At 42.3% G+C, this 13,984-nt stretch overlaps 1 protein-coding gene across 1 annotated transcript in view; it reads left to right on the forward strand.

The window, feature by feature from the left end:
• The window catches only part of PDZD2 (PDZ domain containing 2), a 133,640-nt gene that overhangs the window by 83,728 nt on the left and 35,928 nt on the right, over nt 1-13,984 (forward strand). The window contains exon 5 of the mRNA XM_062513414.1: nt 1,984-2,148. Coding sequence (XP_062369398.1) covers nt 1,984-2,148 — 165 coding nt within the window. The remainder of the gene's footprint in view (nt 1-1,983; nt 2,149-13,984) is intronic.

Below are 13,984 nucleotides of genomic sequence, written 5' to 3' on the forward strand. Positions count from 1 at the left end.
CTCTAAATTTAATGCACAGCAAGGGGAAATATATCAGTAGCTGCCATAAATCTGTGGCAAATCAGCACAGTATAGAACCAAATTAATGATTTGCTTGTACTGTCACTGTCACTCAGTGTGCAAATGAGTATGTATTCATACAGACGTTACCTAAGTTTTGGCCAAAACCATTTTCTTAAAATTATATGCTAAGTAAAGCAGGCTGCTCTGAGCTTCTTCTGCTTCCTGACTGCACAGCCTGTGTACCTCTCATCTCTGTCCTATCTGTCTAAGATTTCTTGAAAATGATCTCTTGGCTTGAGTTCCTTATTTTGTCCTTGTTAACAGCATAGAGTGGAGCTCTTATAGATAAAGGAACGTGAAATTTCAGGGAAGTGAGAGTGGAACTCATTTATCAGTTGGACTCTTTGTTCTGCCTTGATCACACAAGAGGTTGAGGGGATATTGCATAACATTTTTCTTCTTTGTTTAAGAAAAACTTGCTCACCTCTATTTGCTCTTCTCTGTGGATCATTTCATGCTACCCCTGGACCTGGGTTGCTGCAGGTGTTTGGTGGGTAGCTAACTCCCAAAAGCACCCAGGAATCTCAAATTAGGACCTGCCTGCACGGTGGGGGTCAACAGGGCCTTTGAAGTGGTGACAGGAGCATCTTGGCCCAAACAGAGCACTCGTATACCTGCATTTCCAGGGTATCAGCAAGCCACTGTGTCAGTTTTTAAATTTTTTTCTTACCTTCACCTTCAGATTTCCTCAGCCATCCCAAAGCAGGTTTCTGTGGCTTTAATGTCTGGATGCTCTTAAGCCTTCCCTGGATGCTGCATGCAAATGTTTTTCAAGAGGCTCTATTCCACCATATTCAAAGTGAAGAGCCTATAACTTCTCTAACATTTCTCTTAGACATTGAAGTTCGTTGCAGACCTTCTTCAGGTTCATAGTCTGGCACTAACCCCACAAGTGTTTATTCTGGAAACACCACACTTTGACCTGAAGTAGGTACATTTTGTGTTTCCTTTAGACAGCTGGGCTCTGGCAAAGCACAGGGCAATAGACTGCATTTATTTCTCCTTAAAATTAAGTGCTTGTTCCTATGGTGACCTCATAAAAATAATCATCATGTATAAGCTTAGGGCATAAAACTCTTTCCTGATCAGGCTGTGAATCTGCTTGTCCTGTGCTCTGTGCACTCGGATAGTTTTCATTCCCTGGAAGGGGGACTTGGAAGGGCAAGTAGGAGGGAATATAACCAGTGCTGTATTTCTGCCAGCCCCAGAAAAGATGTAGGTATGTGAAGTGCTCCCTAGCAGCTCCCTCCAGGCATTATTTGTTAGTATAGGAATGCAGGTTTGCCTTTTGGTCTGGTGAGTGATCAGGAACTCAGAATTTGTTCTGAAAGCAGTGAAACTGTCTGACCACTGCTTTTGGCTGAGGCACGTGTTTGCCTGCCAGAAAAAAACGAGAAAGCACAGAAGCAGATGCTTGAGCGGCAGGACTGAGTTGGTAGAGGATTGGTGGGTCAGTTTTCATTGTCTTGTCCTAAGTACGGTTGTCAGTGTATTATTCTTATGCATGTAGGTAGATAAACGTATGAAGGGAGCATCAGCAGGGAGGGAACAGAAGCACAGGGTGTGATTTGGGATGTAATGGAATGAGTAATGAGGTCTGTCAACTCTCAGTTCACTCTCAGTGATGTTTACTAAACCCAAAGTGGGGAGGAGCAGGCTGCTGAAGAAGGATTTTTAAAAAATTCTTCTTTGTGAAATCTAAATGTTTTAAATGTGTATTGGCCTATATTTACTATATATACATTTTAAAAGCAAGCCTACTTTTTATAACCAAGCCATTACAAGTTTGAGCACATGGAAGTGTGTAACACAGGAAGCATTACGGGGAAGCTCACACTGGGCAGGTGAGATGGAGCAGTTTTATTGTGACAGTGGTGTTTTTCTGCATGTGGTGTAATATATTGTTTGTCTCTTGGGTAGGAATCTTCTGAAGGAGATCTTCTGAAGTATCCATCTACCAGTTTGCCAGACTTGCTTAGCAGTTGCTCAGTCGAAGACTCTGTCTCTTGCACTGACAATAAGGAAAATGAACAGCCAGAAGAAGATGTAAAAGGATTGAATGTGTCTCCTGAAAAACTGGTTGCTGTAAGTGTGGTTTTGGTGTGACATTTTTGCTCTCTCTCTCAAAGCCTGCTTGCATCTGTCTTGTTCTTCTACAGCCAGACACAGAGCAAGTCCTCAGGACCAGGCAATCCCATCCCACCCAGCCCTTCTTTGCAGGGGATGAGGGGGAGAAGCTGGAAAGGGGATGGCATTTACCACAGCCCCTGCTATCTCTGAGCTGCAGTAACACAGCAGCATGGGGAGCAGGAGCTCTCGAGGCCTCCAGCCTGTGTTGCAATCATGGTTTTGTTTTTCTCTTTGATTGTTTTCCACCCACTTCCACTGCTTTTGTTGGATCTGATGCAAAGTCTCTTGCCATGCTTACGCAGTTATATGCTCTTGTTTCTCCTCCTTTTTCTAACAAAACTTCTTTAACAGTTTATGGTCCAAGTCTTGACATTTGTATTTGCTTTGTTGAAGCCAACAGACACTTTGGAGGAGGAGTAGGAATTTCTGGCTGTGAACCATAGTTGAAGTTCTGCTGAATAAATGCTGCTGGTTGATAATCTCTCTTGCATTCCCTTCAGGGCTGAATTAAGAAGAGATTAAGTGGGTTATTGTTACTTATTTTTGTAATGCTGAAGCTCTGTGAAACTTCATAGGTCTTCTGGGCCTCTCTTGTATGGTACAGACAAAAAATAAAATTATGTTTCTAATCTAAAGAGCTTGTGGACTAGTTTTCCAGCAAAGAGAGGCAGGTGGATTCACTTCAAGCTTTTATCTGTTTATTTTCCCTTCTTGTCTTCCCCTCCCACTCATTTCTGTGACAGTTAAAATAAATCAGTTAAACCTTTGGATGGCTCAGATGTGATACTGGTTTGGTGATTTGTTTTGATTTTATATTCTTACACTTACACCTGAGCAAAAAGACTGCTCCCCAGGATGAGTCTCATGATGGTGGTGTTCACTTCCTACTGGTCTGTCATCTCTGACTTACTTTGAGTCAATGTTTATAACAGTCTTCATTCTAACACATCTCAGTACTCTGACAAATTTTGTTATTTCTTTACTGTCTTCTCTTCCATGTGCCAAGATGCCTTTTTCAGGGGATGAAGGGAAAAACAAATAAATGTGGGATGCTTAGCATGCTGATGTTGGTGTAGTGTTTGTGTGCAAACTTGAGTGGGCATCTAAGCATTCTTTTGACTATCAAAATACTTTGAATTCTTCTACATATCATGCTTCCCATTTTGGTAATTTCTAATAAGGCTATGGCTCAGCAGCACTTAAATATAAAAATCAGTTTTGACAAAATTTAATTATGTGTGGCTTCAGAATTACGCTCCCTGGCATTCCAGTGACTGTTTCAGCATATGCTAGGAGGTATGTGTCACTTGGTTTGCTCATGTCTATTCCAACAAGGCTCTGCTTGGCTGCCAGTTACGGCTTTTTTATCAAGTGTTTCCTTTCCAGATTAACATAATGCTCAGGGAAGCTCAAGATGATTGAGGTACACGTGATCATGTGGACACAGCTGCATGAGCCTCCCAGAGCCCTTCAGCTTGGACTTGAGTTTAGAGCTTGTCCTGATGTCCATCCCAGTGCCACTGCAGCTGGCAGTGGTGGTGGTGGCCACACAGAGCCAACTGGATTTGCCTGCCTGTCAGGCACTCTCGCCCCTGATGGCAATAGCTCTTTGCTTTCAGAATACATCATTGGAAGGTTGAGTGGAAATCACAGAAATATGAGCCCAATAAACACTTTAGAAGAGTAGCAGCAGGATTTTTTTCATTGTCTTTTCTATTAATTTATTTTGTTGAAAAGGATGTAATTTAAAGAAATGTAATAAGTTATTGGTGACTTTCAGGACCTCTTCTGTTTTTGCTTGATCTGTAGATGAAATCACTGCTTTTCTGATCCAAAACACAGAATGTGTTTGTGTTCCCTTTGCAATTGCTGTGTCAGCCTCAGAGTGCAGACAGGGCTCTCTGCAGCCTGGGGTGGGCCATCTATACCACACAAACCTCTCAGCTTTACCTTCATCCTCATCCCTCCCACTCAGATCTAGGCAGCCTGAGCTGGGCTGTAAAAATACTGCATACCATCAGGCAGGACAGAGGAAGGTAAATGTGTGGAAAAGATGAAATTTGTGTGGCTTTTTTACCATCTGGAAAGACTGGGGTGGGGGGGGGGGGTGGGTGGGAGGAGGGGTTTCATACCAAAGCTTAGAAGCTGATTTCAAGGCCTGTATGAAATCAAAGCATCACAAAATTTTATTTTAAAATATATATAAATGTATAGTCCAATAGCTTATTGCAAAATTGCTTTGTAAATCACTGCTCTTTGCTGACTTCATGCTTTTGATGATACTCATATGTCTTCTCTTTCTCTCATATATTCCATTATATCTGTGCTGTAGATAAGGGATGACAGCGTGACTGAGGATTAAAGCAGGAGCTAAGCTGGACTATTTTTAATCAGCACAAGTGTAATTTTATTAGACTTTCAGAATGGGTGGTACTCAAGGTCTGGACCAGGTAACTGAGACTGATCTCAGTCTAAGAGTTGTATGTGTTAGATTTGAAGCTGACTCTCAACTCATCCCTCCAAGAGTTACCTTTCTCACCTCTGACAAGAGGTTAATGGATTTTCTTGTTTACTCTGTGGGGCTTTGGAGGTACTTAAAGGGATGCTGTCAGGTGCTGGGTGGTTATGTCATAATGACATAATGAGTAATAATGAGTAATTCAGAGATTTTATTGTCAGCTGAGGCTTCACTGTCCCTTTTCTGACCCAGAACAATGTCTATCTAATTCTTAAACAAGTCTAGAAGACACTAAAAAACTTCCATGAACTTCTAGGTTTGTCAAAGGTACTCTGTCCTTAACTTCTATGTGAATATAATTCACTGCTGAGTATTCAGAGCCATAATTAGTAGACCTGATGGACTCACTGCTTTAGCACCTAATTGTCTGAAAGCTGAACAGGCAGGAAAAACAATCACTTGGAATGAAGGTATGTATTCAAATCTTCATCCTTTTAGCTACTTAGAGCTCAGCTGGACCAGGCTCTTGAGGAAACTGATGTAAGTTGTCACTGTTTTGAAATGGGACACCTGCCCCCTCAGAGTCCTTTCCAATATGGCTTATTTTAAAAATCTATGAAAAATAACTAGTAAAAAATGAAAACTATCTTTTCTAGATGCTGGTGGTTAAAAAAAATCCCCCCATGAGCAGTTGTTTTTTTAAAACTCTTTTTCTGCTCCAGCATTTTCAGGTGGGGAAATAGAGTCTGAGCCAGTCAGCTTCTGCAGGACACAGCAGAAGAGTTTAGTGACACTTGAAAACTGTAATTTAAGAGAAGTATCACTTTAAGTCTTACTTGAAATTCCACTTGTGAAGTTTCATTAATAAAAATTACATCATATAATTTTAATGGAGTTCTGCTTTTACAGTGTCCTTCTGCAAAGCCCTGTTTAACATGAAACATACCTTAAAGTTTTAACTTTATTAAGACTTGTGCTGCCAGGCAGAAAAAGGATTACATTAATATCCTTAAAGTGCATTTCTTTTAGGAGTGGTTTGTCCAAAATGTTCCTTAACTTCAGACTTGAAACACTGGGTTAGAGAGCTGTGTTGTCCTTAACAGTCCTGAGACATTTCCAGGATTTTAAACTCCTCCTCCCCAATCCATATTTTGTCATGTGCAGTTGACACTGCTATTCTAAAATGTCACTATTTGTGTGCCAAGTGTGAAATAGTATAATATTATAGTATTTGCCTTGTATGAATTATTTTTAATTCTAATTCACTTTTACTAGTGTTTCTTGAACTAGTGTTTGCTTGAAATTGAATCTGTCACTGCGTTGCTGGCTGGTGCAGCAATCTGGGAAGTGAAGTCTAAAGAGAAAGCTGATCTACCAAGAGTTTGCAAAGTATCCAATGAGTTCGGGGGATTTTTGTCCCTAGACAAAAGCATGTGCCATTCTTAGTTGCCTCAAAAGTTACTTGCCTTTATGTGGTTCAATATCTGATGGTCTGAGTATTTTTTTAATGTTCAGCTTCAGTAACCAGCTTCATATTAATGGTTTGAAATTCCCACAGGTTAGTAAACACAGCAAGAGGATGTCTGCCTCAGAAGGTTTGGATCTGAAGTTGCTGGAGGCAGGGATGGAAGGCTGGGGACTGCTCCTCTGTACTTAAATCTTGTGTTCTCCTCTGGGCATCTGCCATTCCTGCTGCTGGAGGCAGGACCCTGAGCTGAGTCTGTTCCATGCAGAATAGAACTGTACAAAAGAGAAAAGGCGGTCACCTCTTCCTTTTGAGGGGGTCCTGGGAAGGGAATTTGCCTCCCTGTGCCCAAGCTCACCATGCAGGCAAGCCCTGGGGACACTGCTTCTGGCAGCACTCCCTGCTGCATGACCCTCTGCTATGGGGTATCAGCAGCTTTCTACTCATATTTAATCATTTTGAGATGACCTGAAATGTGTGATGTGTGCCTTTACGTCAGTGCTGGGCACATTGCACACGGAGACGGCCGTGACCTGCAAGGTCTTTGCCCTCCTACCAGCAACTGAAACAGAATGTCTCCTGTTAAAGGTTCCTTGCATGATCTGGGTTATGTGATCCCTGCCAAAACCCACTTGTGGTTTTCATGCAAGGCATGTAGCTGAAAGGGAATAAATAAACCTGTTTGGTGAATGTGAAGAATTGCATTTGTTTAACTCTGCTCCCTCTCCATTTATCTTTTTTTTTCTGTGCTGTGAGACTAGTTGTTTTCTGCCATGAGCCTTTCTGTCTTACCAGGGAATCCATGCCTAATTACCTGTATCCATGCAAGCATAACGAAGAACAGGATAACAATGCCAAAACTTTAAAAACAGTCTTGGGGTCAAAAGTTCTTCTGGAAACACTGAGAGAGAATTTCAGAGAAAGCATTAGCATTGAGAAGGAACAGGAAGCATAACTCAACAATTAAATGTGTTCGGGGCGTGGAGAGGGGCCCTCGTTACTTGGAGTACTGGAGTGTTTGTTCCCATTGGGGCACTGCAGTCTCAACACAGGCTGCAGAAACATGGCTCAGTCCTCAAACAGCACTGCATGACTGTGAGAAAAACGAGAAGATTTTCCTGGCAGAAATTTGCTTAGCAATGAAAGGCTTTACTTAGAGTGGGGGCAAGGGGAAGAAATAGAAGAGCCTGGTGTACTGGGAAGGGTATAACAACTCTTTTCCTCTTTGTGGTGATTGGCTGGCAATGTTTGCAGATCCTGCCCTGTGCCACATCACCCTTGGAAGGGGCAGGTGAGGGCAGGGTCCAGCTGCACCTTGGCATGGCTCAGAGCTGCTGCCCAACTAAATGCTGAATTTGTTCAAAATCTGGCTGTATTGTACCTTTCTGAGATACAGTCTTGTCCAACATATTGATGGGTCTGTGCCCAGGCAGTGCCCTTCACTCATGCTGTGGCTGATGAGACATGCTGGGTCCTACAGTGACTCCAGAAGCAGGTTTTCAGAGTAAATATAGTTTTGAATTTGGGCAGGAGAAGATGACAAAATGCTTGGAGGCCAAATCTTGTTCAACCAGTGTGTGTTGTTTCTAGAAACCCGATCACATTAAAGTAAGCAATTGCAGTTGGACTTGTTGAGGGGGGTTGCTCAGCGATGGGCTGGTTGTGGTGGTGTGACACTGGTCAGGGCTGTGAGGGAAGGTGTTGGCACATATCACATGAGCTGGGGAGGAAGAAGAGTGCTGAAAGGCCTCTGGGATGCAGTGTCACTGAATTACTGTTTTTCACACATTGTAAAATTCACCTGTCAAGGAGACGTTAACATGAGTGCATTCTTCATATCAGGAGGGAGCTCCTCAGAGCACTCACATCGTCCCCTGTGCCTGCCTCCCAGCCCTCCTGAGCCTTTTCCTACTGCCTCCATCTTAAAGGCAAGACCAGAGGAAACTGTTTTACCCAGGGGTCAGGACTTGAAGGGTTGTCTGTAGATGTGATGCCATCTACAAATCATGAAGTAACTCCTGTTGCTTGCGCTACTGGAAGATAACCTTTCTTACTTGACCATAAATAACAGTGTATACAATGCCCAGAGTTGCAATTTTTGCTCTTCCCATGTGATATATTTGAAAGCCGAGTCAGAAGAGTAATAGAACCACAAGTTTATCTATGGTACAGGTTCTGCATGGTCTTTGTTTTTGTGAATGAGGGCTTTTCCCATAAAGCATCAGATACAGTACAGCCTGTCTCTCCTTTGGCTGTTTGGATAACTGCCCAGTTTTGAAGGAGATGAACTGCCTTTAACAAGCTAAAAATAACACCCTCATGGCACTGGAACAAGAGAAATGCTGTCACAGCCATGCGGTTCACATACATTAGCAGAAGGATGATACAGGCTCTAGAATTTTTGAGTTAGTGTGAATGTCTCAGTACCACAGCTGCAAATTTTTTACTCTGTACACTGTCCAATCTTGGTTGGGATCAGCTAAAACTCATTTGAGATATGCTGTGCAGCATCTCTAATGTATGAGGCTTCAGATCCTTGAAGATGCAGGTATGAAAGACACTTAATTCTTATGTATTCTATATCTTCATGTATACTTAGAATTGTGTAAAATGCCCGTTTGGAGCTGAAATCCAAAGCTTCCACCAATAGTGTCATGGGAATGCTCTCTCCAGCTGTTGGTTGATATCGGTATTAAGAAGGTCTTGTTTCATTCTCAGGAGAGCTGTTTATTTTGAGGAGTGATTATTGCATATTTTGTCCCTCACTGTGAATTAAAAGATTACCATAAAAAAAAAAGGAGAACAAAAAAGGTAAGCAATTTGTTGGTTTTGATGTAAAGGCTACAGATCTGTACTAAGCCATGAACTGAGCATGTATTAAACAAAATGATGGAGTGGCTGAACCAGCTTTCACAGTGCTTGAGTTCCATGTTTGTCATACATTCATGGAATCCCTTAGGTCTCTGCTGTTTACTAAGACTGGTCTTCTGGGATCTCTCTGCAGCACATAGAGACATCTCGTGGGCAGTGACTAAATTGCACGGAAAGCAAGTGTCCTGTTATTTTTATGTTTTGGTGGGGGGGAGGGGGAAAGGATAAAACATAAAAAAGAGAACAGCAGGAATCTGTTTGTGTGCATTTGATTTCCTTTAGCTCAAAAGCTGTTTCTAGTGAAAATCATAATGTACTGCAGAAGAAGTGTAATCTGCTCCAAAAAGGATTGGGAACTGTTTAGCTGGGAGCATCTTACTGTTTCCAAGGCATGTGTTGTCTGTGATATGTGTTTCTTGGAAAACTTGGCTGCGTTAGCCATTTCTTGCATTTCTTCAGATTTAAAAGGATATTTTTTTTAAGTTTTTTTCTCTTCAAAACATTATTAACAATTTTAGTGACACTCTTTGGATATCTGAAAATGGAGTGTGCTTTGCTTAGCTGCAGCTCTGACCAGTGAGTCTTTGGAGGCAGCACAACTGGGACCCTGTTTCATCAAGAACCTGCCAACATCATCTGAACAGTGGTCAACACATGATGGCTCCTGGTATCAAACACATTCAAGAAGATTTTTGGAGAGTCTTGTAAAAAATAAATAAAACATTACTGAAGATGAGAGTAGCTCAGCTCTGCCATAGTGCATTTTCAATGTGTTAACAAAGTGGGCACGGGTAGATAGTGCTGCAGTCTTTCTGCTGGTGAATGCCAGGTTTTGTGTCTTGTGCAGGTTTGTGTGTGACTACTCTGTAGATGTTGAGAAGACACATGAAAATAACTGTTGGGGGTTTGTGCATCCTGAAATGAATAGTAATTCCCTGTTTAGCAACTACTGCATTATACTGAAGGCTTAAGGTTGCTTTTGAGTGCAGCCATTTGGTAAAGTGGCAGACTAGACACCACTTTAAAAGCTTTTGTTTTGTTTATTTGGTATTTCCACCTATTCAGAAAACTGGGCAGCTCCAGTTCTTGACTGCTTATCAGGTTTCCTGATTACTTGCTGGACATGAACCAAGAGTTTTCCAACACTTTCTTTAAAATTAAGTAAAGGAGAGCTTGGGTTCTCATTCCTTTTGGCTGGGCAGGCGGAAGTATGGGCTGCACCTGATGGTACCAGCACATGTAGCTCCCAGGTGAGCTTCTGGGTAAGGTGGTGGAGCTTTGTTTCACCAGTACTGCCAAACACAGCGCAAATTTGAGCCCTCCCAAGGCCTCCCTGCTGAATGTACAGAACTGCTCTCTGCCCTGTCAGCTTTGCACCAGGGGTGCAATGAGGGGACTGGTTTATATAGAGGTGCCAGTTCAAGACACTGAGTTCTGACATGGAGGTGATATTGCTCCTCTTTTTCTCCATCCAAGTGGCTCCAAGTGGGTTCTCTGCTTTTGTGTCACGAGAGGGGCAGCAATGCAAGTGCCCTTTGGAAGAGGGGATTCCTCTAGCTTGCACCAAAAACTGCTAAGTCTAGATTTAATTTGGACTTCTGGCGAGCTCTGTGGTTCAGTTTAGGGAGCTCCTTGGGCTTTTGGATGTGCTATGTTTTGGAAAAATGCCCCGGGATGCTGCAACACCTGATGCAGTGTGTCCCCCCTCATCAGCCTCCTTCTAGGATCTGTGCAGCTTTGTACATATGCTAAAACAGAGCAGTAAGTCATGGAAAACTCAGTGCTGTCCAAGATTAGAAAATCTATGTCCTCTGCATCATGTGCAATGTTAATTCTTGTAAATTATAGTGCTGCAGTTTGTAATTTATCTGAGATGGATTCAATTAAAGTGAAAAAGAGCTAATTTAAAAGTGAAGGTGTTTTGCTTTCTGCGCAAGGCAAAGGGGCATGTGGAGTTCCCTGCCTAGCAGATACATTTAAGGCGTAAAGCATGCTGTGCCCTGTAAAGCAATAAGTAATCGCACAAATAACTGAAACAGCTAGAATTATACTAGTTTGTGGGGGAAAAAAAAATCTTGAAAGATTTTTGAAAGGTTAAAGGCTTTAAGGCATCAGCTTGTCTCAAGGGACTAGGAAGAGGTTTGTGCAGGAAATAGGTGAAGGTTTGCATTGGATGTTTGGGACATTGCTCTGAAGAGTCTGTGATGGCTCCTTGTAGAGGCCTGTTGGGTTCCTCCTGACGGCTGCCCCACAGACAGCAGTGTTGGGACAATTAATGGGTAAATGTTTGAGGTAGTGCTGCTTAAGGAAAAATTGTCATGGCTGGAGACCAGGACAGAGTGTGAATGGGACCAGAGAAGATGTAGAATTTTTCCATGGAGGTTGTGCTGGTGCACAGCCATTCCTCTTTCACATGGCTGTTCTGAAGTAGGGCAGTAGTCTTGCTGGTAGACTTGCTTTGCCAGTGCAAGTAGGACAGAATTTTTTTTTGTGCTGTGGACTGGTTCTTGCTGCTTCATTCCCAAACCACCGGGATAAACTGGTCTGCATGCTGAGCCAGCCACGCTGTGCCGTGGGGAGTCGAGTGGGCTCGCTGATGGGAAAGGCAGCAGCTGAGGAGCTCTGCAAGGGCAGCAGAAAAATGATTCGCTTATTAGATTGTATCAACCTCTGTCTGCTGTCTTGTTTTTGTAGATCGGCAAGGGATTGCCAAGCTGTTTGTGGTTAAACAGTGCAGACTGTCATAATCCTGCTCCTCATCTCGCCTAATTAAGAGCCTGGTCACGCTGGAGCTTTGCCGAGGCGAGGACTCCGAGGGCAGTTGTTCGTTCTGGTGCAGTGCCAGGACCGTGTATCCCTGATAGTGCTGTTTCCTTTGAAATCAATTGAGATGTCACCGTCACTTGATCCCAGAGCTACTTAATGAACTGGCAAAATGGGCTCTATTTTTAGATCTCCCTTCAAACTACTGTTGATGTTAAAGCTCCCCTTGTCCTTAATGCTAGGAGGGCATTGGGAGGGATTTATTGGTTTAGTTTAATAAGAGGCCTACAGGACTGAAATAATAAGCTTCATTTCCTTGAAAGTGAGAAAAATTAAAATGGTATGGTTAAATCTGGGCAGCCACCTTGAGACAGTAAAGCGATATGTTCATGGCCAGAAGGATAAGGTGGAGCTGGGTTTTTCTTCTTGGTTACGAGAGAGCCACAGATTATACACAATACGCCTTTGGGGAGTTCTTGCAAGCTCTGTAGATCAGATTTCTAAGTGTTTTCTGAATAGGATAAAACTCCTGGTGGTTTATTAGGCAAGCTGAACAACTTAAAGAATATGCACTTCATTGCAAATGCTGATGTGTCTTCCCTGTTTATAATTAGCATCAGAAAAATACTTCTGCTAAAATAAAAAATAAAAAACCACAGATAGTATAAATGTTTTTAATGACACAGAAAATTGGCATGTTTTTACTTACTAATTGTAGTCTGAAGCCTAGTTGGATAAACTATGATTTCAGGAAGCTGTTGAGAATGTCTTGAGCATTTCCCTAGGATTGGTGTTTGCATGAATGTGACCTTCTGTGGATCATACATGGGTTTTGGGGGTTTGGTATCTGTAGGCTCTACAGGCTCCAGGATTGCCATGAGGGGAAGCTAGCTTGGGGTGCACAGTCTTAATACAAGTAGCAATTGTGTCCTGTTTTTCTTCCCACTCCACTAGATGAAAATGTATGTGGTTGCAGAATGTGTTGGTGCATTTCTCCTGCGGCACAATCAAAATAAAAATCAACAAAAACCCCAATGTATCAATGTAGCAACAAACCAAAATCAAACCCCATGTAGCAGAGGCATAAGATGCACTGAATCGGTCACCCTTGAGCCTTGGCTCGGGGTGGAAATTGGCTATGGCAGAGATTATTTCAGCATCTGTTTCTACAATACTACAAACTAAGTAATATTTTCTCCCCTCTTCTGAGCTGGAGGAAGTGATCCAGCTTTGGACTGGGAGCTATGTGGTCTTCTCAGGTGCAACTGCCCATATCCATGCAGAGAGCAGAAACCAAATAGCTCTACAGCTCCAGACTTGAATCTTGTGTTGTTCTCAGCTCTGAAAAAGTCAGATTAGACCCATCCATGTCTATTCAGATAGTTAAACAACACGCCAGCAAAACTGGCTGCTTTAGGGAGACATTTGTCTTGTTTTTCTTCATCTCTATGCTTTACATATTTCCCCACCACAGAGGTAGCACTGGCCCTGTGCACCAAATGGTTTGTACACCTGTGAGACTACCTTGTGATTTTTGTGTCTGTGCAAATGATTTCTATCCTACAGGGGAGGCATCCTCACTTCATAAAGAATGTTCCCACTTTTATTGTAAATTTCAATGTATCTTTGTGAGATCCGTGAGGGCCTGTCTCATTTCCATGTGCTTCTGCTGTCTTCTGGGTATCTCAGAAATCTCTTGGAAGGAGAGCTTGTGATACTTTGGCTGTGGCCTAATCACTGATACTTTGGGTTTCTTAGGTGGGATTTTAAATCTGATGTCTTACGTATTTTCTGGAATGAGGCCCTTATCAGGATGACCAAATCACAAGTGCAGATTTTTTTTTCAGACTGATGAATGACTCAGATGTTTCTAAGTTTATATGGAGCTGTGAGCAGCAAAGCATTTCATGCTGAAAGTAGACTCTGAAGTAGTTGCTACAATGCCTTGAAAAATCAACAACTACTAGTTAAGATGTACAAACTACTTGTAAACTAAGTGTAACTGTTCATAATGAAGGGGAAGGAGTAAAAAGCAGTTTCCATTGCAGCTTCCTGTTTCTGCCAGTTTTATGCTTTACTGAAGTTTCTACTCAAACTAAAATCACGAAGTCTAGACTTTGCACAAAAGATAAACTTTGGCTTTGTTGGCTTGGATATAAGAGGGACTGGGGGATGGGAGGCAGGTTGTGGGAAAGACTGATGTTTTTAAGATTGAATAGCAGAAGCAGAAATTA

The sequence above is a fragment of the Cinclus cinclus genome, chromosome Z (assembly GCF_963662255.1).
Source record: "Cinclus cinclus chromosome Z, bCinCin1.1, whole genome shotgun sequence".
NCBI lineage: Eukaryota > Metazoa > Chordata > Aves > Passeriformes > Cinclidae > Cinclus > Cinclus cinclus.